Source organism: Heterodontus francisci, chromosome 11 (assembly GCF_036365525.1).
Source record: "Heterodontus francisci isolate sHetFra1 chromosome 11, sHetFra1.hap1, whole genome shotgun sequence".
In the NCBI taxonomy this organism is placed as follows: domain Eukaryota; kingdom Metazoa; phylum Chordata; class Chondrichthyes; order Heterodontiformes; family Heterodontidae; genus Heterodontus; species Heterodontus francisci.
In genome coordinates, this window is record NC_090381.1 from 20,990,896 (window position 1) to 21,018,647 (window position 27,752).

A 27,752-nucleotide genomic window follows, 5' to 3' on the forward strand; every position below is an offset into this window, starting at 1 on the left:
ACTTAAGGTGGACAAATCAGCAGGACCAGATTTACTCCAAGAGATGAAAACCAGGAAGAAATGAGAGAAAAATAAGACCACATGGATAGAAAGGTGGTTGAAAGGCAGAAAAAAGGGGCTAGGTTACTCAGAAAGAAGCACAGCTAATAATTCAAGGTGACTTAGAGGGAATACTACTGGAAGTTGAAAGCAGATGAACAGAAGGAACTGCAATAACATGTATAGGCTCTAAGGAAGCACAACATAGAGGAAAAAGAGAGACAGTACTGATATTCTCTTGAATTAATTGAGAAAGACATATCGATAGCAAGTCTGGGGTACAGTTGATCCAGCCGAAACCTCTCAGGCAGTTAGGCTGATGAACTGAGCACCTTGTGACCTCAAGAGTATTGGGCTCCACTGAGGCTTGGCAATTAGACTCCTCCCAAAGTTATCCAGGAGATCTGCCCAATGTGATATACATATTGAACTCAAAGAGTTGGGGATGCAGTGTTGAATAAGATCCCGACAGGTGACCTTAGAGACGCACCATCGGTAACAAACCGGGGAATGAAGCCACTTAGGTCATCAGGGATGCCCAATGTAGAGGAAGATGGGCTTTGCTTGAGCAGTAAAAATCAAATCCAACTGACAGACAGGAGTCAGAAGAGTTGTGATGGTATTGTGGGCATATCAAAAGATTTACTAAAGCATGACAGCCTTCCTGAAGGACCTTGGGTCAAGGGCAGGGATGGGGGAGGGTAAAACATATAAAAAAGTTATCTCTAAGAACACAGCTGTATTTTGTAAGACTGTTATAATGCTTATTCACAAAGCTTTCAAGTGACTGGAGATAGACATCGTAGGCCCTATGTATGTCTAGACCCATTAACTATTGTCAGAGGATGAAGCCCATTGATGCAGAAATATTGTAGATTCTGCGTCAGTTCAGGTAAATGGTTACTAAAATTTTCACTGTCCACATCAATGCATTGGACAGAGGCATCATTACCAGGTGAATGACCATGGGAAGAAACAACCAGTAATCTAGCTGAGCCACAGGCTACTCCTTATTTTATACTTCAGAACTAATTTCTAAGTGTCACCTAGGTGGTGGGGAAGCAAAAGCTATGCTCATCATCTAAGTTCTTAGACCACAGTCCCTTAGAGTGGTTATGTTCAACTAGCACCAAAAACGCACATCAGTTGCAATGCAATGTTCAGCAAGGTCACATTATGGCCATCCACCACTGTTATGGCTCCCAAAATGAGAACTCGCCCCAAAGTGCTGTCACATTAAACACTGGCTCATTTCTTACGATTGCCACATCAATGGCATTCATGCATATCAAATCCAAAATGGGAAGTTGTACGTGTATCACAGAAAATCATAGGAACCCACATGCACATGGGGAGGGGATGGCATAGTGGTAACGTCACTGGACTAGTAATCCAGAGCCCAGGCTAATGCTCTGGGGACAAGGGTTCGAATTCCACCAGGGCAGATGGTGAAATTTGAATTCAATTAATAAATCAGGAATTTAAAAAAAAGCTAGTCCAATGGCGAACATGAAACCATTGTTGATTGTTGTAAAAACCCATCTGGTTCACTAATGTCCTTTAGGGGAGGAAATCTGCTGTCCTTACCTGGTCTGGCCTGCATGTGACTCCAGACCCACAGCAATGTGGTTGACTCTTACATGCCCTCTGAAATGGCCTAACAAGCCATTCAGTTGTATTAAACCACTAAGAAAAGGAATGAAACCGGACGGACCACCCGGCATCAACCAAGGCACCGGAAATGACAACGGCAAACCCAGCCCTGCCAACCCTGAAAAGTCCTGCTTACTAAAATCTGAGGGCTTGTGCCAAAATTGGGAGTGCTGTCCCACAGACTAGTCAAGTAACAGCCTGACATAGTCATACTCACTGAATCATACCTTACAGACAATGTCCCAGACATCACCATCACCATCCCTGGGTATGTCCTGTCCCACCGGCAGGATAGATCCACCAGAGGTGGTGGGGCACAGTGTAATGCAGTAGGGAGGGAGTTGCCCTGGGAGTCCTCAACATCGATCCCAGGCCCCATGAAGTCTCATGGCATCAGGTCAAACATGGGCAAGGAAACCTCCTGCTGATTACCACCTACCGTCCTCCCTCAGCAGATGAATCAGTACTCCTCCATGTTGAACACCAATTGGAAGAAGCACTAAGGGTAACAAGAGAGATAAATGTACCCTGGGTGGGGGACTTCAATGTCCATCACCAAGAGTGGCTCGGTAGCACCACTACTGACTGAGCTGGCCGAGACCTAAAGGACAAAGCTGCTAGACTGGATCTTTGGCAGGTGGCGAGGGAACCAATAAGAGGGAAAAACCTACTTGACCTCTTCCTCACCAATCTACCTGTCGCAGTTGCATCTGTCCATGACTGTATTGGTAGGAGTGACCACCACACAGTCCTTGTGGAGAGGATGTCCCATCTTCACATTGAGGTTACCCACCATCCTGTTGTGTAGTACTGCCACCGTGCTAAATGGGATAGATTTCAAACAGATCTAGCAATGCAAAACTGGGCAACCATGAGGCGCTGTGGACCATCAGCAGCAGCAGAACTGTATTCAACCACAATCTGTAACCTCACGGACCAGCATATCCCCCACTCTACCATCACCAGCAAGCCAGGCAACCAACCCTGGTTCAATGAAGAGTGCAGGAGGGCATGCCAGGTGCAGCACCAGGCATACCTAAAAATGAGGTGTCATTCTGGTGAAGCTACAACAAAGGAGCACTTGCATGCCAAACAGCGGAAGCAACATGCAATAGACAGGGTTAAACGATCCTACAAACAAAGGATCCAATCTAAATTCTGCAGTCCTGCCACATCCAGTTGTGAATGGTGGTGGACAATTAAACAACTAACAGGAGGAGAAAGCTCTTAAGAATATCCCCGTCCTCAATAATGGGGGAGCCCAGCACATCAGTGCAAAAGACAAGGCTGAAGCATTTGCATCCATCTTCAGCCAGAAGTGCCGAGTGAATGATCCATCTCAGCCTCCTCCTGAGGTGCCCAGCATCACAGATGATAGTCTTCATCCAATCCGATTCGTTCCATGTGATATCAAGAAATGGCTGAAGGCACTGGATCCTGCAAAGGCTGTGAGCACTGACAACATTCTGGCAATAGTACTGAAGCCTTGCCCTCCAGAACTAGCTGCGCCCCTAGCCAAGCTGTCAAGTACAGTTACAACACTGGCATCTACCTGGCAATGTGGAAAATTGCCCATGTATGTCCTGTGCACAAAAAGCAGGACAAATCCAATCTGGCCAATTACTGCCTCAGCAATCTATTCTTGATCATCAGCAAAGCAATGGAATGGGTCATCAACAGTGCTATCAAGTGGCACTTGATCAGCAATAACCTGCTCACAGATGCCTGGTTTGGGTTCTGCTCGGGCCACTCAGCTCCTGACCTCATTACAGCCTTTGTCCAAACATGGACAAAAGAGCTGAACTCCAGAGGTGAGGTGAGGTGAGAGTGACTACCCTTGACATCAAGGAAGCATTTGACTGAGTATGGCATCAAGGAGCCCTAGCAAAACTGGAGTCAATGCGAATCAGGGAGAAAATTCTTCACTGGCTGGAGTCATAGCTAGCACAAAGGAAGATGGTTATGGTTGTTGGAGGTCAATCATCTCAGTCCCAGAACATTACTGCAGGAGTTCCTCAGGGTAGTGCCCTAGGTCCAACCATCTTTAGCTGCTTCATCAATGACCTTCCCTCCATCATAAGATCAGAAGTGGGGATGTTCGCTGATGATTGCACAATGTTCAGCACCATTAACGACTCCTCGGTTATTGAAGTAGACTATGTCTAGATGCAGCAAGACCTGGACAACATCCAGGCTTGGGCTGATAAGTGGCAAGTAACATTCACGCCACACAAGTGCCAGACAATGACCATCTCAAACAAGAGAGAATCGAACCATCTCCTCTTGATGTTCAATGGCATTACCATAATTGAATCTCTATCAACATCCTGGGGGTTACCATTGTCCAGAAACTGAACTGGACCAGCCACATAAATGCTGTGACTACAAGAGCAGGTCAGAGGCTGAGAATTCTGCAGCGAGTTAACTCACCTCCTGACTCCCCAGTGACTGTCCACCATCTACAAGGCACAAGTCAGGAGTGTGATGGAATACTCTCCACTTGCCTGGATGGGTGCAGCTCCAACAACACTGAAGAAGCTCAACACCATCCAGGACAAAGCAGCCAGCTTGATCGGCACCCATCCACTACCTTCAACATTCACTCCCTTCACCACCACCAATGCACAGTGGAATCAGTGTGTACCATCTCCAAGATGCACTGCAGCAACTCACCAAGACTCCTTCGACAGCATCTTCCTAACCCGCAACCTCTACTATCTAGGACAAGGGCAGCAGATGCATGGGAACACCACCACGTGCAAGATCTCCTCCAAGCCACACATCATCCTGACTTGGAACTATATTGCTGTTCTTTCACTGTAGCTGTGTCAAACTCCTGGACCTCCCTTCCTAAAAGCACTGTGGGTGTACCTATCCCACATGGACAGCAGCGGTTCAAGAAGGCAGCTCACCACCACCTTCTCAAGGGAATTAGGGATGGGCAATAAATGCTGGTCTGGCCAGTGATGCCCACATCCCATGAACGAATACAAAAAATGTGGGCAGGACTATCCGTTGAAATATTCTGCATTGAGTAACTGCAGCAATGTGAGAGGGAAGCATAATTCTACAGGCTTTCCCAGAATACAAAGGGCCATTGTCTATACCCATGTTGTCCTTTAGGCTTCTTGGTACACTATATGATCTGAAAGGAATAACCACCCCCCCCCCCCCCACCCCCACCCCCACCCCACTCAATGTACAGAGTCCCACACTTCCTACTTCCCCAGAATTTCTCAAAATGTTTTTATTTTCTTTTTCTAAGAATTCAATTATTTAACTTTCATTATCCAAAAACAGATGGATACACCCAGTTTGATTCTATGTTTTGTCATTTCAGAGGCTTCAATTTTCCTTTATTATGGAGTAGTTCTTTCTTTTCATTTCCTATGTCAACGAAGAAGAGGCTGACATTTTTCTTTTCAGCCACAAGATGACCTTAAGCTGGAGTACTACTGACATTACCCTACATATCAGTCATTGCATAGTCCATACCTGTTGGATGCTGCAGTCTGGACTATTTGTTCAATGACACACCCCTCACCAGTTTTTCATTGATATGGTCCATACCAGTTATTGAACAATATAATAATTATCCAATGATATGCTCGGTAGCAGTTATTAAATGATATACTCCATGCCAGATACTGAATAATACAGCCACAGTTGCTAAACAATACAGTCTACATCAGTTGTTGGGTGATACAATCCCTGGTTATCCATTGATATAATCCTCACCAGATATTTAATGATACAGCCACATAGTTGTTAGATGATACAGTCTGTACAAATTATTCAAACATATACTCCAGTTGTTTATTGATATAGTCCATATTATTATTCAATCCATACCAATGAGGAAACCAGGGATGGGAAGAATGCCCACACAATGCCAGATGTTGATGCTGACAGTGTTGGGCAGAGTCAGACATTCCATCCCCCTGTCTTTGGGCAGGTGAGTTACTATTTCAGCTCCAAGCATAGCGAAGGAGTGTGGAGCAGCAGCAAGTCCTATGCCAAACATCATTCCACACACGGCTCAAAGGGGTCTTCGTAGAGGTAACAATGCAGCACTGTAAGAAATTCAGCTCCTTGATTCCGCATGAGACCCTGGGGAAGCAGAGAAAGCAAGAGCTCAAATCTCCTATACGGTTCAGATTTCAGAAGTAATTTTATCCACAAAACAGTGTAAACGGCTGCTTGTGCCATTTCTCCAGTGTTTACGTGTAAATTATGGCACTAGATCAAAAGCTTATGTGGTGGCGAGTAAATTACCCTGACAATTTTGTTGGGGGTTCTCTCAGTTGCCTATGTAACGTCAGTGGAAACCCCGTTTATGTGGCATGAACAGGGTTTAAACAACCGATGTTATGGCATCTGATCAAAAGAACCGAGGGAATTCCCAGCATTAATTTCCTCCTTAAGTGTCAGACATAGACAGTATAATGTGCACAATTTGTGCAATCTATATAGAAAGATAGACAGACCAGCCTCCTTTACCTATGCTTACAGCACAGGCGACACGAGAAAACATTTTTTTACACAGCAAATTGCTGTGATCTAGAATGCACTGCATAAAAGGGTGGTCAAAGCAGATTTAAGAATAGCATTCAAAAGGGAATTGGAAAAAAATGGTGAAAGGCTAGAAACAGTGGAGGACCAAAGAGACTTGGGCGTCCAAGTACATAGATCATTAAAATGTCATGAGCAGGTAAAGAAAATAATCAAAAAGGGTAATGGAATGCTGACCTTTATATGTAAAGGAATTGAATACACGGGGGTAGAAGTTGTGCTTCAGCAATACAAAGCCCTAATTAGAGCACACCTGGAATACTGTGAGCAGTTCTGGGCATCACACCGTAGGAAGGATATATTGGCCTTGGAGGGAGTGCAGTGTAGATTTACCAGAATGATATCGAGGGTTAAATGATGAGGCAAGATTACACAACTAGGGCTTAATTCCCTGGAATTTAGAAGGTTAAGGGATGATTTGGTCAAAGTTTTCAAGATATTAAGGGGAACAGATAGGGTAGGTAGAGAAAAACTATTTCTGTTGATTGAGGAGTCTAGGACTAAGGGGCATATTCTAAAAATTAGAGCCAGACCTTTCCAGGAGAGAAATTAAGGAACACTTCTACACGCAAAGGGTGGTAGAAGTTAGGAACTCTCGTTCCCAAACGACAATTGGTGCTAAGTCAATTCAAACTGAGATTGATAGATCTTTGTTAGCCAAAGTTATTAAGGGATATGGGGTGCAGATCAGCTATGTCCTCATTGAATAGCAGAACAGGCTCCAGGGGCTATATGGCCTACTCCTGTTCCTATAAATACTTGAAGGGAAGAAAGTTACATGGCAATGGAGAAAGAGCAGAGGACTGCAATTTTTAGAATAGATCAACCAAAGAGCCGGCACTGTTATGATGAGCTGAATGGTCTCCATTTTTGGATCCATCTACCCTCAGCAAACAAAGCAATTCCCCCACCCCTGCCATAAAATCTGACCATAGAGGGATGCCAAGGAAGGGAAAATCAATGAGCTGCATGCACTAACTACAAGCAATAGGATGGCCAGAACTCTCCAAGTTGACACTAACTTCACTGGCTGCAGACTTGCTAGGACTACTGAGTTAATTCATTGGTAAAATTATTGAATATATAAATGGGTTTCAGTGTGCTATTCCAAACTATTCTGGTAATTGCCAAGACTGGAAACTTCACCTTTTAACAACCTTCCATCATTCTTAAGTTAGTGTTCAAACTGGCCGTGTATCCACACAGTTCTGATAAGCAAGCTGCAGCACAGAATGGTAGTGAGTAACGTTGCAGTGGTCACAGCCAGTACATGCTTCTTCTGCCCAACAGGAATCTGTAGTGTTAGGGGTTTTATAACCTGCAAATAGAAGGAATCATGAAATACAGCAACCTGAAACAAAAAGAGATTCTGGGGTTTGGTAACTTGTAAATAGGAAGCAATCACATCATTACACTGTATGGCCATACTTACTAATCCCATGTTCCAAATTCCAACTTATGCTGGGAGTGCTTTTTAAGAATAATGTATTATTTACTTCTGATTCAACAGCAAACTATATGTACAAATATTAATCCTCAAATTAGAAGGCTCCATTCCTGACATGGAACGTTGTTCAACAGGAGCAGAGAGTGGATAATCAGGCACAGACCTCAGCACATCCAATAGGTTGTGCTCCTGTTTTTGTGGGCAGTTGAGTTTTGCAACTCCGGGGCTGTAGGAGGATATCCAAGTTGTGTAACATCAGCATCACAAAGCATGATAAAAGCCTTCCAATCTCCCCTCCCGCTCCACTTTATCCAACTCTATTACAACATATAGCATCTTTAACATCATCAAATATCCTAAGGCGCTTCATAGGAGTGTCATAAAACAAAATTAGGTACTGAGCCACATAAGGCAATATTAGGGCAGATGGCCAAAAACTTGGTCAAAAAGGTAGGTTTTAAGGAACGTCTTAAAGAAAGATAGAGAGGCAGAGAGGTTGACTTAGAAACATAGAAAATAGGAGCAGGAGTAGGCCATTTGGCCCTTCGGGCTTGTTCCGCCATTCAAAAAAGATCGCGGCTGATCGTCTAATTCAATATCCTGTTCCTGTTTTCTCCCCATATCCCTTGATCCCTTTGGCATTAAGAAATACATATAACTCTTTCTTGAATATATTTAATCACTTGGCTCCACTGCCTTCTGCGGTAGAGAATTCCACAGGTTCACCATCCTCTGAGTGAAAAGATTTCTCATCTCGGTTCTAAATGGCATACCCTGTATCCTGAGACTGTGACCCCTAGTTCTGGACTCCCCAGCCATCGGGAACATCCTCCCTGCATCAAGCCTGTCTAGTCCTGTTAGAATTTTATAGGTTTCTATGAATCCCCTCTCATTCTTCTAAACTCTAGTGAATATAGGCCTAGTCAATCCAATCTCTCCTCATACGTCAATCCTGTCATCCCAGGAATCAGCCTAGTAAATCTTCTTTGCACTCCCTCCATGGCAAGAACATTCTTCCTCAGATAAGGAGACCAAAACTGCACACAATACTCCAGATGTGGTCTCACCAAGGCCCTGTATAACTGCAGTAAGACATCCTTGCTCCTGCACTCAAATCCTCTTGCAATGAAGGCCAACATACCATTCGCCTTCCTAACTGCTTGCAGCACCTGAAGGTTTGCTTTCAGCGACTGGTGTACAAGGACACCCAGGTCTCATTGCACCTCCCCCTTTTCCCAATCTATCACCATTCAGATAATAATCTGACTTTCTGCTTTTACAACCAAAGTGGATAACCTCACATTTATCCATTTTATACTGCATCTGCCATGCATTTGCTCACTCACCCAACTTGTCCAAATCACAGTGGAGCCGCTTTGCATCCTCCTCACAGTTCACATTCTCCCTGCACCCACTCCCCCACCCCCCCAGCTTTGTGTCGTCTGCAAACTTGGAAATGTTACATTTAGTTCCCTCACCCAAGTCATTAACATATATTGTGAATAGCTGGGGCCCAAGCACAGATCCCTGCAGTACCCCACTAGTCACTGTCTGCCACCTGGAAAAAGACCCGTTTATTCCTACTCTCTATTTCCTGTCTGTCAACCAATTCTCAATCCATGCCAGTATATTACCCCCAATCCCATATGCTTTAATTTTGCACACTAACCTCTTATGTGGGACCTTATCAAAAGTCTTCTGAAAGTCCAAATACACCACATCCACTGGTTCTCCTTTATCTATTCGACTAGTTACATCCTCAAAAAGCTCCAGTAGATTTGTTAAGCATGATTTCCTTTTTGTAAACCCATGCTGACTTTGTCCAATGCCGTCTCTGCTTTCCAGGTGTTCTGCTATCACATCCTTTATAATAGACTCTAGCATTTTCCCCACTACTGATGTAAGGCTAACTGATCTGTAATTCCCTGTTTTTTCTCTCCCTCCTTTTTGAAATAACGGGGTTACATTTGCCACCCTCCAATCTGTAGGAACTGCTCCAGAATCTATAGAATTTTGGAAGATGACCACCAATGCATCCACTATTTCCAGAGCCACTTCCTTTAGTACTGTGGGATGTAGAGTATCAGGCCCTGGGGATTTGTCAGCTTTTAACCCCATTAATTTCCCTCGTACTTTTTTTTTACTAATACTGATTTCCTTCAGTTCCTCCCGCTCATTAGACCCTTGGTTCCCTAACATTTCTGGGAGATTATTTGTGTCAGCCTTTGTGAAGACAGAACCAAAGTATTTGTTTAATTGTTCTGCCATTTCTTTATTCCCCATTATAATTTCCCCCATTTCTGACTGTAAAGGACCTACATTTGTCTTCATTAATCTTTTTCTCTTCACATATTTATAGAAGCTTTTACAGTCAGTTTTTATGTTCCCCGCAAGTTTACTCTCATATTGTATTTTCCCCCGCTTGATCAACCTCTTTGTCCTCCTTTAGGGAGGGAATTCTAGATCTTAGGACCTAGGCAGCTGAAGGCCTCCAATAGCGGAGCATTTAAAATCGGGGATGTTCAAGAGGCCAGAATTAGATGACAGCAGGCATCTCGGAGGGTTGTGGAGTAGACTGCAGAGATAGAAAGGAGTGAGGCCATGGAGGGATTTGAAAACAAGGATGAAAATGTTAAAATTTAAACACTGACAAACGAGGGGCCAATGTAGGTCAGCGACTGGTGAACAGGGCTTGGTGGGAGTTAAGATATGACCTCAAGTTTACAGAGGGCGGAATATGGGAGGTCAGCCAGGAGCACATTGGAATAGTCAAGTCTAGAGGTAACAAAGGCATGGATGAGAGTTTCAACAGAAGATGAGCTGAGGCAGGAGCGAAGTGGGGCGATGTTAGGAAGGTGGAAATGGGTAGTCTTAGTCATGGTGCGGATATGTGGTCGGAAGCTCATTTCGGGGTCAAATACAACACCAAGGTTGCAAACAGTCTGGTTTAGTCTCAGACAGTTGCCAGGGAGAGGGATGGAGTAGGTAGCTAGGGAATGAAGTTTGCAGCATGGACCAAAGACAATGGCTTTAGTCTTCCCAACATATTTTTGAAGGAAATCTCTGCTCACCCAGTACTGGATGTCGGATAAGCAGTCTGATAATTTCACAACAGTGGAGGAAACAAAAGAGGTGGTGATGAGGTAGAGCTGGGTGTCCATACATGTGAAAACTAATGCGATGCTTTTGGATGATGTTGCTGAGGGACAGCATGTAGATGAGAAATAGGAGGGGGCCATGGATAAATCTTTGAGGAACATGAGAGGTAATGCTGCAGAAGTGGGAAGAGAAGCCACTGCAAGTAATACTCTGGGTATGATTAAATAGATAAGAATGGAACCAGACGACAGTGGAGAGGCTCTGGAGGAGGATGGTATGGTCAGCCATGTCAAAGGCTGCAGACAGGTCGAGAAGGATGAGGAATGATAGTTTACCTTTATCACAACCACATAGGATGTTATTTGTGACTTTGTTAAGAGCCATTTTGGTACAGTGTCAGGGGCAGAAACCTGATTGGAGGGATTCAAATATGGAGTTCCAGGAAAGATTGATACAGATTTGGGAGGTGACAATAGGTTCAAGGACTTTGGAGAGGAAAGGGAAGTTGGAGATGGGGTAGTAGTTTGCCAGGATGGTAGGGTCAAAGATGCTTGCAGCCAGCACTTTCCATTCTATTCATTGACTGCACACATCAGCAGGGGGGGCAATATCATTAATAACTTGCACTTCTTAAAGCGAGCCTGCACTGCTTAAAGCTAACTTGTTACTCTTAAAGGGGAGGTACGATGTGGCTGAAGAAGGTGCTGGGGGTTGTTTGCAACTCAATCTGACCTGGCAAAAAGGGATCAATGGATAACTATGGGAGACAACAGGCACCCAGATTTTTGGACACTGCACTGGATGTCTTGGTGGAGGAGGTGGAAAGGAGCAGAGATGTCCTTTACCCTCAGTGAGGCAGAAGTCCCTCCAGAAACATGATCAGAAGGCAGCGGGAACAGATAGCTGCGGAGGTCAGTGCCAGGAATGCAGCCCAAGAACCTGGATGTGCTGTATGAAGAGGGTTAATGATCTCACTTGAGGGGTCAAGGTCAGGGAAAGCATCTTCAATTGCCATATCCTACCAAATGTATCATTAGTTTCAACCACTGCTCAATTCACCACATCCCCCATTTTTAAAAATTATTTGTTTCATGGGATGTGGGTGTCGCTGGCTATGAGCGCATTTATTGCTAATCCCTAATTGCCATTGAGAAGGTGGTGGTGAGCTGCCTTCTTGAACTGCTGCAATCCATGTGGGGTAGGTACACCAACATTGCTGTTAGGAAGGATTTTGACCCAGTGACGATATAGTTCCAAGTCAGAACGGTGTGTGGTTTGGAGGGGAACTTGCAGGTGGTGGTGTTCCCATGTATCTGCTGCCCTTGTCCTTCTAGGTTGTGGAGGTTGCAGGTTTGGAAGGTGCTGCCTGAGTAGCCTTGGTGCGTTGCTGCAATGCATCTTGAAATTCAAAAGCTGGTCTAATGGAAACCATTGTCGATTGTTGTAAAAACGCATCTGTTTCACTAACATTCTTTAGGGAAAGAAATCTGTCGTCCTTACCTGGTCTGGCCTACACGTGACTCCATACCCACAGCAATCTGGTTGATTCTTAAATGGCCCCTGAAATAATCTAGCAAGCCACTCAGTTGTATTAAACTGCTACAAAGTGTAATGAAACCGGATGGACCACCCAACATTGACCTAGGCACTGGAAACGACAAAGACAAATCCAGTTGTGTCGACCCTGCAAAGTCCTCCTTACTAACATCTGGGGGCCTGTGTCGAAATTGTGAGAGCTGTCCCACAGACGAGTCAAGCAACAGCCTGACATAGTCATACTCATGGAATCATACTTTACAGACAACGTCACTGACATCACCATCACATGCCTGGGTATGTCCCGTCCCACCAGTAGGACAGACCCACCAGATGTGGCGGCACAGTGATATACAGATGGGAGGGAGTTGCCCTGGGAGTCCTCAACATTAACTCGAGATTCCATGAAGTCTCATGGCAGCAAGTCAAGTATGGGCAAAGAAACCTCCTGCCCCTCCTCATCTGACGCAGCAGTGCTTCTCTATGTTGAACACCAACTGGAAGAAGCACTAAGGGTAGCAAGGGCACAGAATGTACTCTGGACGGGGGACTTCAGTGTCCATCACCAAGAGTGGCTTGGGCGCACCACTACTGACCGAGTCCTAAAGGACATAGCTGCTAGACTGGGTCTGCAGCAGGTGGTGAGGGAAAAACCTACTTGACCTTGCCCTCACCAATCTACCTGTCGCAGATGCATCTGTCCATGACAGTATTGGTAGGTGTGACCACTGCACAGTCCTTGTGAAGACGAAGTCCTGTCTTCACATTGAGGATATCCACCATAATGTTGTGTGGCACTACTACCATGCTAAATGGGATAGATTTTGGGAACAGATCTAGCAACTCAAAACTGGGCATCCATGAGATGCTGTGGGCCATCAGCAGCAGCAGAACTGTATTCAACCACAATCTGTAACCTCATGGCCTGGCATATCCCACACTCTACCTTCACCATGAAGAGTGCAGGAAGGCATGCCAGGAGCAGCACCAGGAATACCTAAAAATGAGGTGTCAGCCTGGTGCAGTTACAACACAGGACTACTTGCATGCCAAACAGCAGAAGCAGCATGCAATAGACAGGGCTAAGTGATTCCAGAACTAATGGATCAGATCTGAGCTCTGCAGTCCTGCCACATCCAGTCATGAATGGTGGAGACAATTAAACAACAAACAGGAGGAGGAGGCTCCACAAATATCCCCATCTTGAATGATCAGCGAGCCCAGCACATCAGTGCAAAAGACAAGGCTGAAGCACTTGCATCCATCTTCAGCCAGATGTGCTGAGTGGATGATCCATCTTGGCCTCCTCCTGAGGTCCCCAGCATCACAGATGCCAGTCTTCAGCCAATCCGATTCGCTGCACGTGACATCAAGGAACGGCTGAAGGCACTGGATACTGCAAAGGCTATGGGCCCTGACAACATTCTGGCAATAGTACTGAAGACCTGTTCTCCAGAACTAGCTGTGCCCCCAGCCAAGACGTCGCAGTACAGCTACAACACTGCCATCTACTTGGCAATGTGGAAAACTGCCAAAAAAAAGACAAAAAGCGGGACAAATCCAACCCAGCCATTAACCACCCTATCAGTCTACTTTCAATAATCAGTAATGTGATGGAAGGTGTCGCCAACAGTGTTATCAAGTGATACTTGCTCAGCAATAACCTGCTCACTAACGCTCAATTTGGATTCCACCAGGGCCACTCAGCTCCTGACCTCATTACAGCCTTGGTCCAAACATGGACAAAAGACCTCAACTCCAGAGGTGAGAGTGACTGCCCTTGACATCAAGGCAGCATTTGACCGAGTATGGCATCAAAGAGTCCTAGCAAAACTGGAGTCAATGGGAATCAGGGGAAAACTCTCCACTGGTTGGAGTCATATCTAGCACAAAGGAAGATGGTTGTGCTTGTTGGAGGTCAAATCATCTCAGTCCCAGGAGATTACTGCAGGAGTTCCTCAGGGTAGTGTCCCACGCCCAACCATTTTCAGCTGCTTCATCAATGACCTTCCCTCCATCATAAGGTCAGAGGTGGGGATGTTTGCTGATAATTGCACAATGTTCAGCAACATTTGTGACTCCACAGATACTGAAGCAGCCGTGTCCATATGCAGCAAGACCTGGATTACACCTAGGCTTGGGCTGATAAGTGGCAAGTAACATTCACACCACACAAGTGCCAGGCAATGACCATCTCAAACCATCTCCCCTTGATGTTCAATGGTATTACTTTTTAAAATGTTTTTTTCTCTAACATTTAAGTCTATCTACTAAGTAGAAACTAAAATACCAGTAGTCAATAGATGGTTACTTGTTCGTTCTATTTAACTTCCAATTTTAGAGTCATAGAGAGATACAGCACTGAAACAGGCCCTTCGGCCTAAAGAGTCCGCGCCGTCCATCAACCACCCATTTATACTAGTCCTACATTAATCCCATTTTCCCTCTCACATCCCCACAATTCTCCTACCACCTACCTACACGAGGGGCAATTTTTACAATGGCCAATTTACCTATCAACCCGCAAGTCTTTGGCATGTGGGAGGAAACCGGAGCACCCGGAGGAAACCCACACGGTCACAGGGAGAACTTGCAAACTCCACACAGGCAGTACCCAGAACCGGACCCGGGTCATTGGAGCTATGAGGCTGCGGTGCTAACCACTGCGCTACTGTGCCGCCCAAATTTTGGTGCAGTAAATAAATAATTCGAGGCATGGCAGGGCTGCTCACACCCATCGAATGCACATCCTGTGGCACGTGGGGACTCCAGAATCCTACCCATGTCCTGGACAACCACATGTGCAGAAAGTGCCACCAAATGCAAAATCTTGAGCGCCGAATCTTGGAACTCGAGGAGCGGCTGAGGTGCATTTGCAAGAATGAGAGGTAGGTGGATAGCACTTTTCAGGAGGTGGTCACCCCGCAGCTTAAGAGAGGGACTGGGTTGCTGCCAGACAGTCAAGAAGGGCAAGGCAGGTAGTGCAGGAGTCCCCGGAGGACATCCTATTTTCTAACCGGTATTCAGTTCTGAGTACCGATGGGAGAGAGGGTTCCTCTGGAGAGTGCAGTGAGTCATGGCCAGAGCACCAGGGTGGCTCAGCTGTGCAGGGAGGGAGGAGAAAAGACAGGAGAAAAATAGTGGTAGGAGATACCATAGTTAGGGGAACGGACAGGCGAATCTGTGGTCGCAGATGTGATTCCAGGATGGTATGTTGTCTCCCTGGTGCAAGGGTCAGGAATACCACCGAGTGGCTACAGAGCATTCTGGATGGCGAGGGTGCACAGCCAGAGGTCGTGGTCCACATTGGTACCGACGATATAGGTAGAAAAGGGGATGAGGTCCTGCAGGCTGAGTTTAGGGAGTTAGGAAAGAGATTAGCAAGCAGGACGTCAAAGGTAGTAATCTCCGGATTACTCCCAAGGCCACGTGCTAGTGAGTATAGAAATAGGAGAATACACCAGGTGAATGTGTGGCTGGAGAGATGGTGCAGGAGAGAGGACTTCAGATTTCTGGGGCATTGGGACTGGTTCTGGGGAAGGTGGGATCTGTACAAGCTGGACAGTCTACACCTGAACAGGACTGGGATGAATAGACTTGCAGGAAGGTTTGCTAGTGCCGTTGGGGATGGTTTAAACTGGTTAGCAGGAGGATGGGAACCTGAGGGCACTTCCACAAAGGACAAATTCAGAGCAGGGAACGGGAGGCAGAAAATTGCCGAGTGACTCTGAAAGACAGAAGAAGCAAAGGTTAAAAAGTGTACAGCCCAGGAATTTGACAGTGTTAAAAGGTATTTATTTAAATACAAGGAGTATAGCAAATAAAGCCGATGAGCTGAGGGCGCAGGTAGACACATGGCAACACGATATCATTGCTATAACGTAAACTTGGCTTAAAGAGGGGCAAAAATATAGGTAGAAATAAATATCCCTGGATATAGAGTTTTCAGGCAGGATAGAGAGGGGGATTAAAAGGAGGGGGTGTAACATTATTGGTTAAACAATTAATTACAGCTGTGAGGAGGGATAATATGCTAAATGAGGCAAAATGGGTTGAGCTCCAAAATAAAAAAGGGCAGCCACACTACTAGGAGTTTACTATAGACACCCAAATAGTGAGAGGGAGGTAGAAGAACAAATATGTAGGCAAATTTCTCAGTGCAAAAACAATAGGGCAATAATAGTTGGGGATTTCAACTACCCCAATATCAACTGGGATACAAACAGTGAGAAGGGCACAGAGGGGGCAAAATTCTTGAACTGCATTCAAGAGAACTTTTTTTGCCAGCATGTAACAAGGTGGGGTGGGGGGTGGGGTGCGGTAGGAACAATTCTAGATTTGGTCTTCGGTAATGAAGCTGGGCAAGTGGATGAAGTAGCAGTGGGTGACCATTTTGAATATAGTGATCGTAACACAGTTAGATTTAGCATTATTATGGAAAAGGACAAAGATAGAACTGCAGTAAAAGTTCTAAATTGGGGGAAGGCAAATTTTACGAAGCTGAGAGATGATCTGGCAAAAGTGGACTGGATACAGCTACTTGAAGGAAAATCAGTGGCAAACCAGTGGGAGGCATTCAAAAGCGAGATTCTGCAGGCACAGTGTAGACATGTCCCCACAAAGATAAAGGGTGGTACTGCCAAATCTAGAGCCCCCTGGTTATCTAGAAACAAACAGGGCAAGATAAAAGAGAAAAATAAAGCTTATGACAGTCACAAAAAACTTAATACTTTAGAAAGCCTAGAGAAGTATAGAAAGTGCAGGGGTGAAGTAAAAAAGGAAATTAGGAAAGCAAAGAGAGGGCATGAAAAAATATTGGCAGGTACAATCAAGGAAAACCCAAAGATGTTTTATCAGTACATTAAGAGCAAAAGGATAACTAAGGAAAGGGTAGGGCCTATCAGAGATGTACAAGGTAATTTGTGCGTGGATGCAGAAGGTGGCACAGTGGCGCAGTGGTTAGCACCGCAGCCTCACAGCTCCAGGGACCCGGGTTCAATTCTGGGTACTGCCTGTGTGGAGTTTGCAAGTTCTCCCTGTGACCGCGTGGGTTTTCGCCGGGTGCTCCGGTTTCCTCCCACCGCCAAAGACTTGCAGGTGATAGGTAAATTGGCCATTGTAAATTGCCCCTAGTGTAGGTAGCTGGTAGGGAATATGGGATTACTGTAGGGTTAGTATAAATGGGTGGTTGTTGGTCGGCACACTCGGTGGGCCGAAGGGCCTGTTTCAGTGCTGTATCTCTAAATATGTGGGCAGGGTTCTTAATGAGTACTTTGTCTCTGTGTTCACAAAGGAGAGGGATGATGCAGATATTGTAGTTAAAGAGGAGGCGTGTGAAATATTAGATGTGATAAGCATACTGAGAGAGGAAGTACTGGAGGGTCTGATATCCTTGCAGGTGGATAAATCACCAGGGCTGGATGGATTGTATCCCAGGCTGTTAAACAAAGTCAGGTAGGAAACAGCGGATGCTCTGAGGACCATTTTCAACTCCTCACTAGATACAGGCGAGGCACCAGAAGATTGGAGGTCTGCGAATGTTGTACCATTGTTTAAAAAGGGTGTGAGGGATAGACCAAATAATTATAGGCCGCCGGTCAGTCTAACCTCAGTGGTGGGTAAATTATTAGAATCAATTCTGAGAGACAGGATAAACTGTCATTTAGAAAGGCACGGAATAATCAGGGATAATCAGCACGGATTTGTTAAGGAAAGGTCGTGCCTTACCAGCTTAATTTGAGGAAGTAACAAGGAGGATTGATGAGGGTAGTGCAGTGGATGTTGTCTGCATGGATTTTAGTAAGGCATTTGACAAGATCCCACACGGAAGACTGGTCAGAAAAGTAAAAGCCCATGGGATACAGGGGAATGTGACGAATTGGATCCAAAATTAGCTCAGTGACAGGAAACAAAGGGTAATGGTCGACGGACGTTTTTGCGAATGGAAAGTGGTTTCCAGTGGCATTCCACAGGGCTCAGTGTTGGATCCCTTGCTGTTTGTTGTATTTATTAATGATTTGGACTTAAATGTGGGAGGCATGATTGGGAAATTTGCAGATGACACAAAAATTGGCCATGTCGCTGATAGTGAAGAGAATAGCCGTAGACGCCAGAATGGTATCAATGGTTTGGTTGAGTGAGCAGAAAAATGGCAAATGGAATTCAATCTGGAGAAGTGTGACGTAATGCATTTGGGGAGGGCAAACAAAGCAGAGGAATAAACAAGCAGGATATTGACGGATAGAGGAAGTGAGAGACATTGGAGTGCATGTCCACAGGTCCCTGAAGGTGGCAGAACAGGGAGATAAAGTGGTGAAGAAGGCATATGGAATGCTTTCCTTTATTGGCTGAGATATAGAATACAAAAGCAGGGATGTAATGCTGGAACTGCATAAAACCCTGGTTAGGCCACAGCTGGAGTACTGCGTACAGTTCTGGTCACCACATTACAGGAAGGACATAATTGCTCTGGAGAGAGTACAGAGGAGATTTACAAGAATGTTGCCAAGGCTTGAAATTGCAGCTATGAGGAAAGATTGGATCGGCTAGGGTTGTTTTCCTTACAACAGAGGAGGCTGAGGGATGATGTTATTGAGGTGTACAAATTATGAGGAGCTTAGATAGAGTAGACAGGAAGGACCTTTTCTCCTAGCAGAGAGGTCAATTACCAAGAGGCACAGATTTAAGATGATTGTTAGAAGGATTAGAGGGGACATGAGGAAAAACATTTTTACCCAGAGGGTGGTGGGTGTCTGGAATTCGTTGCCCGAATCAGTGGTGGAGGCAGAAACCCTCAGCTCATTTAAAAGGTACCTGGACATGTTCCTGAAGTGTTGTAACCTGCAAGGCTATGGACCAGGTGCTGGAAGGTGGGATTAGACTGTGCGGCTAGTATTATTAGTCGGCGCAGACACGAAGGACTGAATGGCCTAGTAACTTTTCTATGGCTCTATAGTTCTTTTTTTTAATTCGTTCAGGGGATGTGGGCATCGCTGGCTAGGCAAGCATTTATAGCCAATCCCTAATTGCCCTTGAGAAAATGGTGGTGAGCTGTCTTCTAGAACCGCTGCAGTCCTTGGGGTGTAGGTATACGCACAGTGCTGTTAGGAAGGGAGTTCCAGGATTATGACCCAGCGACAGTGAAGGAATGGCGATATAGTTCCAAGTCAGAATGGTGTGTGGCTTGGAGGGGAACTTGCAGGTGGTGGTGTTCCCATGCATCTGCTGCATTTGTCCTTCTACGTAGTAGAGGTCACGGGTTTGGAAGGTGCTGTCGAACGTGTCTTGGTGAGTTGCTACAGTGCATCTTGTAGATGGTACACACTGCTGCCACTGTGCCCTGGTGGTGGAGGAAGTGAATGTTGAAGGTGATGGATGGGGTACCAAACAAGCAGGCTGCGTTGTCCTGGATGGTGTCGATGCTTCCTGAGTGTTCTTGGAGTTGCACCCATCCAGGCAGTTCAGTTGCTGGTCAATGGTACCCCCAGGGTGTTGATAGTGCGGGATTCAGCGATGGTAATGCCATTGAATGTCAAAGGTTAGATTCTCTCTTGTTGGAGATGGTCATTGGCTGGCACTTGTGTAGCGCAAATGTTACTTGTTACTTATCAGCCCAAGCCTGGATGTTGTCCAGGTCTTGCTGCATATGGACATGGGCTGCTTCAGTATTTGAGGAGTCGTTAATAGTGCTGAACATTGTGCAGTCATCAGCGAACATCCCCACCTCTGACCTTATGATGGAGGGAAGGTCATTGATGAAGCAGCTGAAGATGGTTGGGAAGTGGGACACTACCCTGAGGAACTCCTGCAGTAATGTCCTGGGACTTAGAGGATTGACCTCCAACTACCACAACCATCTTCCTTTGTGCTAGATATGACTCCAACCAGTGGAGAGTTTTCCCCCGATTCACATCGACTTCAGTTTTGCTTGGGCTCCTTGATGCCACACTCGGTCAAATGCTGCCTTGAAGTCAAGGTCAGTCACTCTCACCTCACCTCTAGAGTTGAGCTCTTTTCTCCATATTTGTACCAAGGCTGTAATGAGGTCAGGAGCTGAGTGGCCCTGGCGGAACTCAAACTGAGCGTCAGTGAGCAGGTTTTCGCTGAGCAAGTGCCGCTTGATAGCACAGTCAACAACCCCTTCCTTCACTTTGCTGATGATCAGGAGTAGACTGATGGGGCGGTAAGTGGCCGGGTTGGACTTGTCCTACATTTTGTGTACAGAACATGCTTGGGCAGTTTTCCACATTGTCAGGTAGATGTCAGTGTTGTAGTTGTAGTGTGACAGCTTGGCTGAGGGCGCAGCTAGTTCTGGAGCGCAAGTCTTCAGTACTATTGCCGGAATGTTGTCAGGGCCCATAGCCTTTGAGGTATCCAGTGCCTTCAGCCGTTTCTTGATATCATGTGGAGTGAATCGGATTGGCTGAAGACTGGCATCTGTGATGCCGAGGACCTCAGGAGGAGGCCGAGATGGATCATCCACTCTGTACTTCTGACTGAAGATGGATGTAAATGCTTCAGCCTTATCTTTTGCACTGATGTGCTGGGCCCCCCCATTGTTGAGGATGGGAATATTTGTGGAGCCACCTCCTCCAGTTAGTTGTTTAATTGTCCACCACTATTCATGACTGGATGTGGCAAGACTGCAGAGCTTAGATCTGATCTGTTGGTTGTGGGATCACTTAGCCCTGTCTATTGCATGCTGCTTCCGCTGTTTGACATGCTTGTAGTCCTGCGTTGTAGCTTCATCAGGTTGACACCTCATTTTTAGGTATGCTTGGTGCTGCACCTGGCCTGCCCTCCTGCACTATTCATTGAACCAGATTTGTCCCCTGACTTGATGGTAATGGTAGAGTATGGGATATGCCGGGCCATGAGGTTACAGATTGTGGTTAAATACAATTCTGCTGCTGCTGATGATCCACAGTGCTTCATGGATGCCAGTTATGAGTTTCTCAATCTGTTCAGAATCTATTCCATTTAGCTCGGTGGTAGTGCCACAGTACACGATGGTGGGTACCCTCAGTGTGAAGACGGGACTTCTTCTCCACAAGGACTGTGCAGTGGTAACTCCTACCAATACTGTCATGGACAGATGCATCTGTGACAGGTAAATTCATGAGGACGAGGTCAAGTAGGTTTTTCCCTCTTGGTGGTTCCCTCACCACCTGCTGCAGACCCAGACTAGCAGCTATGTCCTTTAGGATTCGGCCAGCTCGGTCAGTAGTGGTGTTACCGAGCCACTCTTGGTAATGGACATTAAAGTCCCCCACCCAGAGTACAGTCTGTACCCTTGCTACCCTCAGTGCTTCTTCCAATTGGTATTCAACATAGAGAAGTACTGATTCATCAGCCGAGGCAGGGGCAGTAGGTGGTAAAGGCCTGCTACCCGACCCAAACACGACGAGACCCGACGACATGTGCTAGGTTCGGGTCGGGTCGCACTTTCAGGTCTGATGTTCGGGCTCGGGTTGGGTCAGGCCGGATTGGACACGCTCTATCACTTTACTGTTAACTTACTTTTTGGACTTTAAAGGTGGTTTTGTTACAGTTATTTTAAGCTTGTGCAGGTAAGCAACAAAGTGAAAAACGGAAGATAGGTTAACTGATGGTCGGGTTGGGCACAGGAAAAAATGGAAGGACTTGGGCCAGGTCGGGCTCGGATGGGATTCTGTCGGGCTTGGGTCGGGTCTCATTTGCAGACCCGAACAGGCCTTTAGTAGGTGGTAATCAGCAGGAGGTTTCCTTGCCCATGATTGACCTGATGCCATGAGACTTCATGGGGTCCAGAGTCAATGTTGAGGACTCCCAGGGCAACTCCCTCCTGACTATATACTACCGTGCTGCCACCTCTGGTGGGTCTGTCCTGCCGGTGGGACAGGACATACCCAATGATGGTGATGTCTGGGACATTGTCTGCAAGGTATGATTCTGTGAGTATGACTATGTCAGGCTGTTGCTTGACTAGTCTGTGGGACAGCTCTCCTAACTTTGGCAAAAGCCCCCCGCTGTTAGTAAGGAGGACTTCGCAGGGTTGACAGGACTGGATTTGCCATTGTCATTTCTGGTGCCTCAGTTGATGCCGGGTGGTCCATCTGGTTTCATTCCTTTTCTTACAGTTTGATACAACTGAGTGGCTTGCTAGGCCATTTCAGAGGGCATTTAGAGTCAACCACATTGCTGTGGGTCTGGAGTCACATGTAGGCCGACCAGGTAAGGACAGCAGAATTTCTTCCCTTAAGGATATTTGTGAATGAGATGGATTTTTACAACAATCGACAATTCCAGATTCATTAATTGAATTCAAATTTCACCATCTGCCGTGGGATTCAAACCCAAGTCCCCAGAGCATTTACTAGCAACTGGCTTACTAATCTAGCAACACTACCACTATGCCACTGCCTCCCCTCCAATGGTTATCATGGTTCTATGGTTACCATTGCTGAATCCCCCACTATCAACATCATGGGGGTTACCATTGACCAGAAATTGAACTGGAGTAGCCACATAAATACTGTGGCTACAAGAACAGGTCAGAGGCTGGGAATTCTGCAGCGAGTAACTCACCTCCTGACTCCCCAATGTCTGTCCACCATCTATTAGACACAAGTCAGGAGTGTGGTGGAATACTCTCCCCTTGCCTGGATGGTGCCGCTCCAACAACACTCAAGAAGCTTGACACCATCCAGGACAATGCAGCCTGCTTGATTGGCACCCCATCCACCACCTTCAACATTCACATCCTCCACCACCGATGCACAGTGGCAGCAGTGTGTACCATCTACAAGATGCAGCAACTCACTGAAACTCCTTCGACAGCACCTTCCAAACCCGCAACCTCTACCACCTAGAAGAACAAGGGCAGCAGATGCATTGGAACACCACCACCTGCAAGATCCCCTACAAGCCACACACCATTCTGACTTGGAACTATATTATTGTTACTGGGTCAAGTAACAAGTAACAAGTGAGGGCAGCACAGTGGCGCAGTGGTTAGCACCGCAGCCTCACAGCTCCAGGGACCCGGGTTCGATTCCAGGTACTGCCTGTGTGGAGTTTGCAAGTTCTCCCTGTGTCTGCGTGGGTTTTCTCCGGGTGCTCCGGTTTCCTCCCACAAGCCAAAAGACTTGCAGGTTGATAGGTAAATTGGCCATTATAAATTGTCACTAGTGTAGGTAGGTGGTAGGGAAATATAGGGACAGGTGGGGATGTTTGGTAGGAATGTAGGATTAGTATAAATGGGTGGTTGATGTTCGGCACAGACTCGGTGGGCCGAAGGGCCTGTTTCAGTGCTGTATCTCTAATTTAAATCTAAAAAAATCCTAGAACTCCTTTTCTAACAGCACTGTGGGTGTACCTACACCCCAAGGACTGCAGCAGTTCTAGAAGGCAGCTCACCACCAGCTTCTCAAGGGCATTTAGGGATTGGTAATAAATGCTGGCCTGGCCAGCGATGCTCACATCCCATGAATGAATAAAAAAAAACAAGTGCGTTACAACTCGGGCAGGAGGAACGGGTAGTGCAAGTGTCAGCTCACCAGTGGGCAGGGTCACACACAAATTCTGCTGCAGAGGGCACAGATGCTGACTGTTGGGCCAGGCTACAGAAGAAGGCTGATGGGCGTACACACCCAAGTGCTTTGTGCATTGGAAAGCCTGTGTTCAATGTCAAAGAGCTTGGAGGAATCCAGCACCAACTTGGCACAGGGCTTTGCACAGAGTTTGGAACCCATACTTTCCAACATGGAACAGACACCCACCTCCAGCAATGCACCTGTACAGCCAACCACGATGCAGAGTCTGATGGCTGATGTCTCAGCTTCTACTGCAGAACAAGCAACATCCGCCCAATGTTCGAGTGGTGTAGTAGATGCTCAGACGTTGTCATGCAGTCTCAGCTTGCTGCCTTGGAAGCTCAGATTGCTGCCATCATGGGATAGCAATGTGCACTCCTGCAATCTGTTCCCCAACAGAGCTGCTCCCTAAAGAACGTCCGCGTATATGGCCTCCTGCTAAGAGCCCTTCCCCCATTCCTCCTCCAAGCAGCTTGTCCTGCTCTGCATGGTCTCTGCTCATTCTCCCAGTCACGCTTAATGCCAATAGGAAGCACAATTAGGCCATCCACGTCTGGAAGCAATGGGTTTGGGCATCACTCTTTAAGTCACCAAAAAAAATACTTCAGCACCAGCCAGACCATTCCATGTAGATCACTGAAACTTTTACCAAGTATGGAAAAGCTCCTAAAAAACACAGAATTGCAGCAACAGCCAGAAGAAATAATCCAACAATTAACTTGTAAGTAGTTTATGATCCCTTTACATAGCGCTGGTGGGGGGAAGCAGGGGTGGTCCTTCATGCTGCTTAATGTCGTGTTCAGCTGTACGAGGTCAAGAGAGGTTGTAAGTTTGGAGTGTAGAGCTCCAAATGGCAGCGCTGGTATAAAATCAGCATACACACTGATTGACACCATGACCTGCCTGCTCTGCATACTTCAGGCAGATGTTAGGTGGGTGGCGCAGTGGTTAGCACCGCAGCCTCACAGCTCCAGTGACCCGGGTTCAGTTCTGGGTACTGCCTGTGTGGAGTTTGCAAGTTCTCCCTGTGACCACGTGAGTTTCCGCCGGGTGCTCTGGTTTCCTCCCACAGCCAAAGACTTGCAGGTTGATAGGTAAATTGGCCACTGTAAATTGTCCCTAGTGTAGGTAGGTGGTAGGAGAATGGTATGGAATTAATGTAGGATTAGTATAAATGGGTGGTTGTTGGTGGCACAGACTCGGTGGGCCAAAGGGCCTGTTTCAGTGCTGTATCTCTAAATAAAATAAAATAAAATAAATTAGGTGTGGGCGTGCCCTTTACCAATATGGTGTCTGGTACACTTCAGATTGGAAATGTGTGTGGTGCCATAGACACCATTTTGGAAACCCCATATTGCTCCCAATTTTAACTCTGAATAAGTGAATGAGTTTTGAATGAGTTAAAATCGTGACTATATCTTTGTTTACCAATAAACATTTTCATAGCTATATTAAATTTTAAAAAAGCAAATGCAGGAGGATTATTTTAGAAACTAAAAGTGCGGCAGGTATGTGAACAGATTACTGGTGCAGGTGGTTTCAGGAAATCGCAATTAGTTTCAAGAGGAATCTAGACAGATTCTCAACAACAAATGGGATGCAGCAAAAGAATACTGTGATAAGTGGGCTAGACAAAGCACAGCTCTTCTGTCTGAAACCATTAATATGTTACAAAGTAATAAGTGATAGGAGCATTACAAACATTTATATTTATTTCAAATATGTGATATCTTGTACCATGGGTGCAACGGGATAAAGGGGAACAATTTGGCTTATTTCTACACAGGTATGTAGAAAATACAAAGGATGTACAGATTCACCTGTAGAGACATGGTAGAATTACTTAAACAAGTTGTCAACTTACATTCTGATAGTTAACATTCCGCCAGCTACAGGTACTGCGGTTACTCGCTGAGCAGGGAGCCTCAGTCACACCAAGCTTCCAACTTGCCAGTAATGCATTATCTAAGAGAGAAGAGGGAGGATAACAGCAGCAGATTCTCAAATTTGTAAATCAGGATCAAAAAATGGAAAAGTTATTTACAGAGTTATACTTTGCATAGGCTTTTAGTAAAGAGAAGGAAACGAGAGAAGGGGAGTCTTGAAGTGGTTGAAAGATGTGTAATATTACGATGGATAAAAGGAATATTTATGTAAGTTAGCTAAGCTAAAGGAAGACAAAGTGCCAAAGCCTTAGGAGATACACCCTAGGATCCGGACTGAGATAAGGAGGAAATTGCATAGAAATGGTATTTCAGGGCTCTATTGAGTGTGGATGCTTGCAGGAGGACTGGAGAATGGCCAATATAGCAGACATTCTGAAAATGAAAAACAGAGCTAATCAGGATAGTTAGAGGCCAATTAGTTTAACATCAGTGATTGGAAAAAATTAACAGTCTTTGATTAAGGGTGAAGTTACGATTTATCTAGTATAAAGCAGTTGGAAGTAGCTAGTGTGGATTTCAACAAGCGACAATTATGCTCGACAAACATCATAAATTCTTTGAGGCATTTTAGATGAGGGAACTGCAGTGGATGTAGTGTACATGAACTTTAGGAAAGTCTTTGACAAGGTACCACACAGATTATTAGAGAAGATTAAGGGTTATGATTAGATTAGATTATTAGATTAGAGATACAGCACTGAAACAGGCCCTTCGGCCCACCGAGTCTGTGCCGAACATCAACCACCCATTTATACTAATCCTACACTAATCCCATATTCCTACCAAACATCCCCACCTGTCCCTATATTTCCCTACCACCTACCTATACTAGTGACAATTTATAATGGCCAGCTTACCTACCAACCTGCAAGTCTTTTGGCTTGTGGGAGGAAACCGGAGCACCCGGAATTAGGGGAGGTGGTTAACAGAAAACTGGATTAATAATTGGTTAGAAGGGAGAAACAAGTGATTAGGAGTTAAGGGCAGTTGTACAGCATGGTTGGAAGTGGGTGGTGTTGCCCCACAGGGTTCAGTTATGGGTCCACTTCTGTCCACTGTGTATATCAATGATTCAGACACAGGCCTAGGGGAACTGTTGAAATTTGCAGATGATATCAAAATAGAAGATGAAATATATTCTTTAGAGGCAAAAAAGAAGCTGCAAAGACACACTGATAAGATGGGGGAACAGAGCTAATAGGTAGAATTCGGTGTCAGTAAATAAAATAAGAGCAGTAATTGTACTGCGAATGGAAGTAGGCTCAGTGCTGTGGATGAGCAGCATGATTTGGGGGCACAAGTCATTAGGACATTAAAGCAGCATCTCAGGTTGATAAGGCCATTCAAATCTAATAGAATTCTAGGTTTTATCACAAGAGATATAGAATATAAAAGCCAAGCGTTAATGATGAACCTTTTGTAAAACCTTAATAAGATCTCGGAGCACTGTGTGTAGTATTAGACAACTAGTGTCAGCTGTGGCTCAGATGGTATCACTCATTCCACTGAGGCAGAAGGTTGTGGGTTCAAGACCCACTCCAAGACTGCAGCACAAAAATCAAGGCTGACATTCCAGTGCTGCACTGTCAGAGGTGCCATCTCTTGGATGAGACTTTAAACCAAGGCCCTGTCTGCCCTCTCAGGTGGATGTAAACAATCCTATGATTATTTTGAAGAAGAGCAGGGGAGTTACCCCCAGTATCCTGGCCAACATTTATTCCACAATTAACATCACAAAACAGATAATCTGATCATTACACATTGCTCCTTGTGGGAGCTTGCTGTGTGCAAATTGGCTGCTTTGTTTCCTACATTACAACAGTTCAAAAGTTCTTCATTGGCTGTAAAGTGCTTTAAGATGTCTGGTGGTCATGAAAGGCACTATAT

At 45.7% G+C, this 27,752-nt stretch overlaps 1 protein-coding gene across 1 annotated transcript in view; it reads right to left on the reverse strand.

Moving 5' to 3' along the window:
* Window positions 1-5,304: 5,304 nt before the first annotated feature.
* The window catches only part of pigx (phosphatidylinositol glycan anchor biosynthesis, class X), a 50,805-nt gene continuing 28,357 nt past the window's right edge, over window positions 5,305-27,752 (reverse strand). The window contains exons 5-7 of the mRNA XM_068041773.1: window positions 25,784-25,884; window positions 7,411-7,582; window positions 5,305-5,802 (exon numbers count right to left, since the gene is read on the reverse strand). Coding sequence (XP_067897874.1) covers window positions 7,439-7,582; window positions 25,784-25,884 — 245 coding nt within the window. The 3' untranslated portion in view covers window positions 5,305-5,802; window positions 7,411-7,438. The remainder of the gene's footprint in view (window positions 5,803-7,410; window positions 7,583-25,783; window positions 25,885-27,752) is intronic.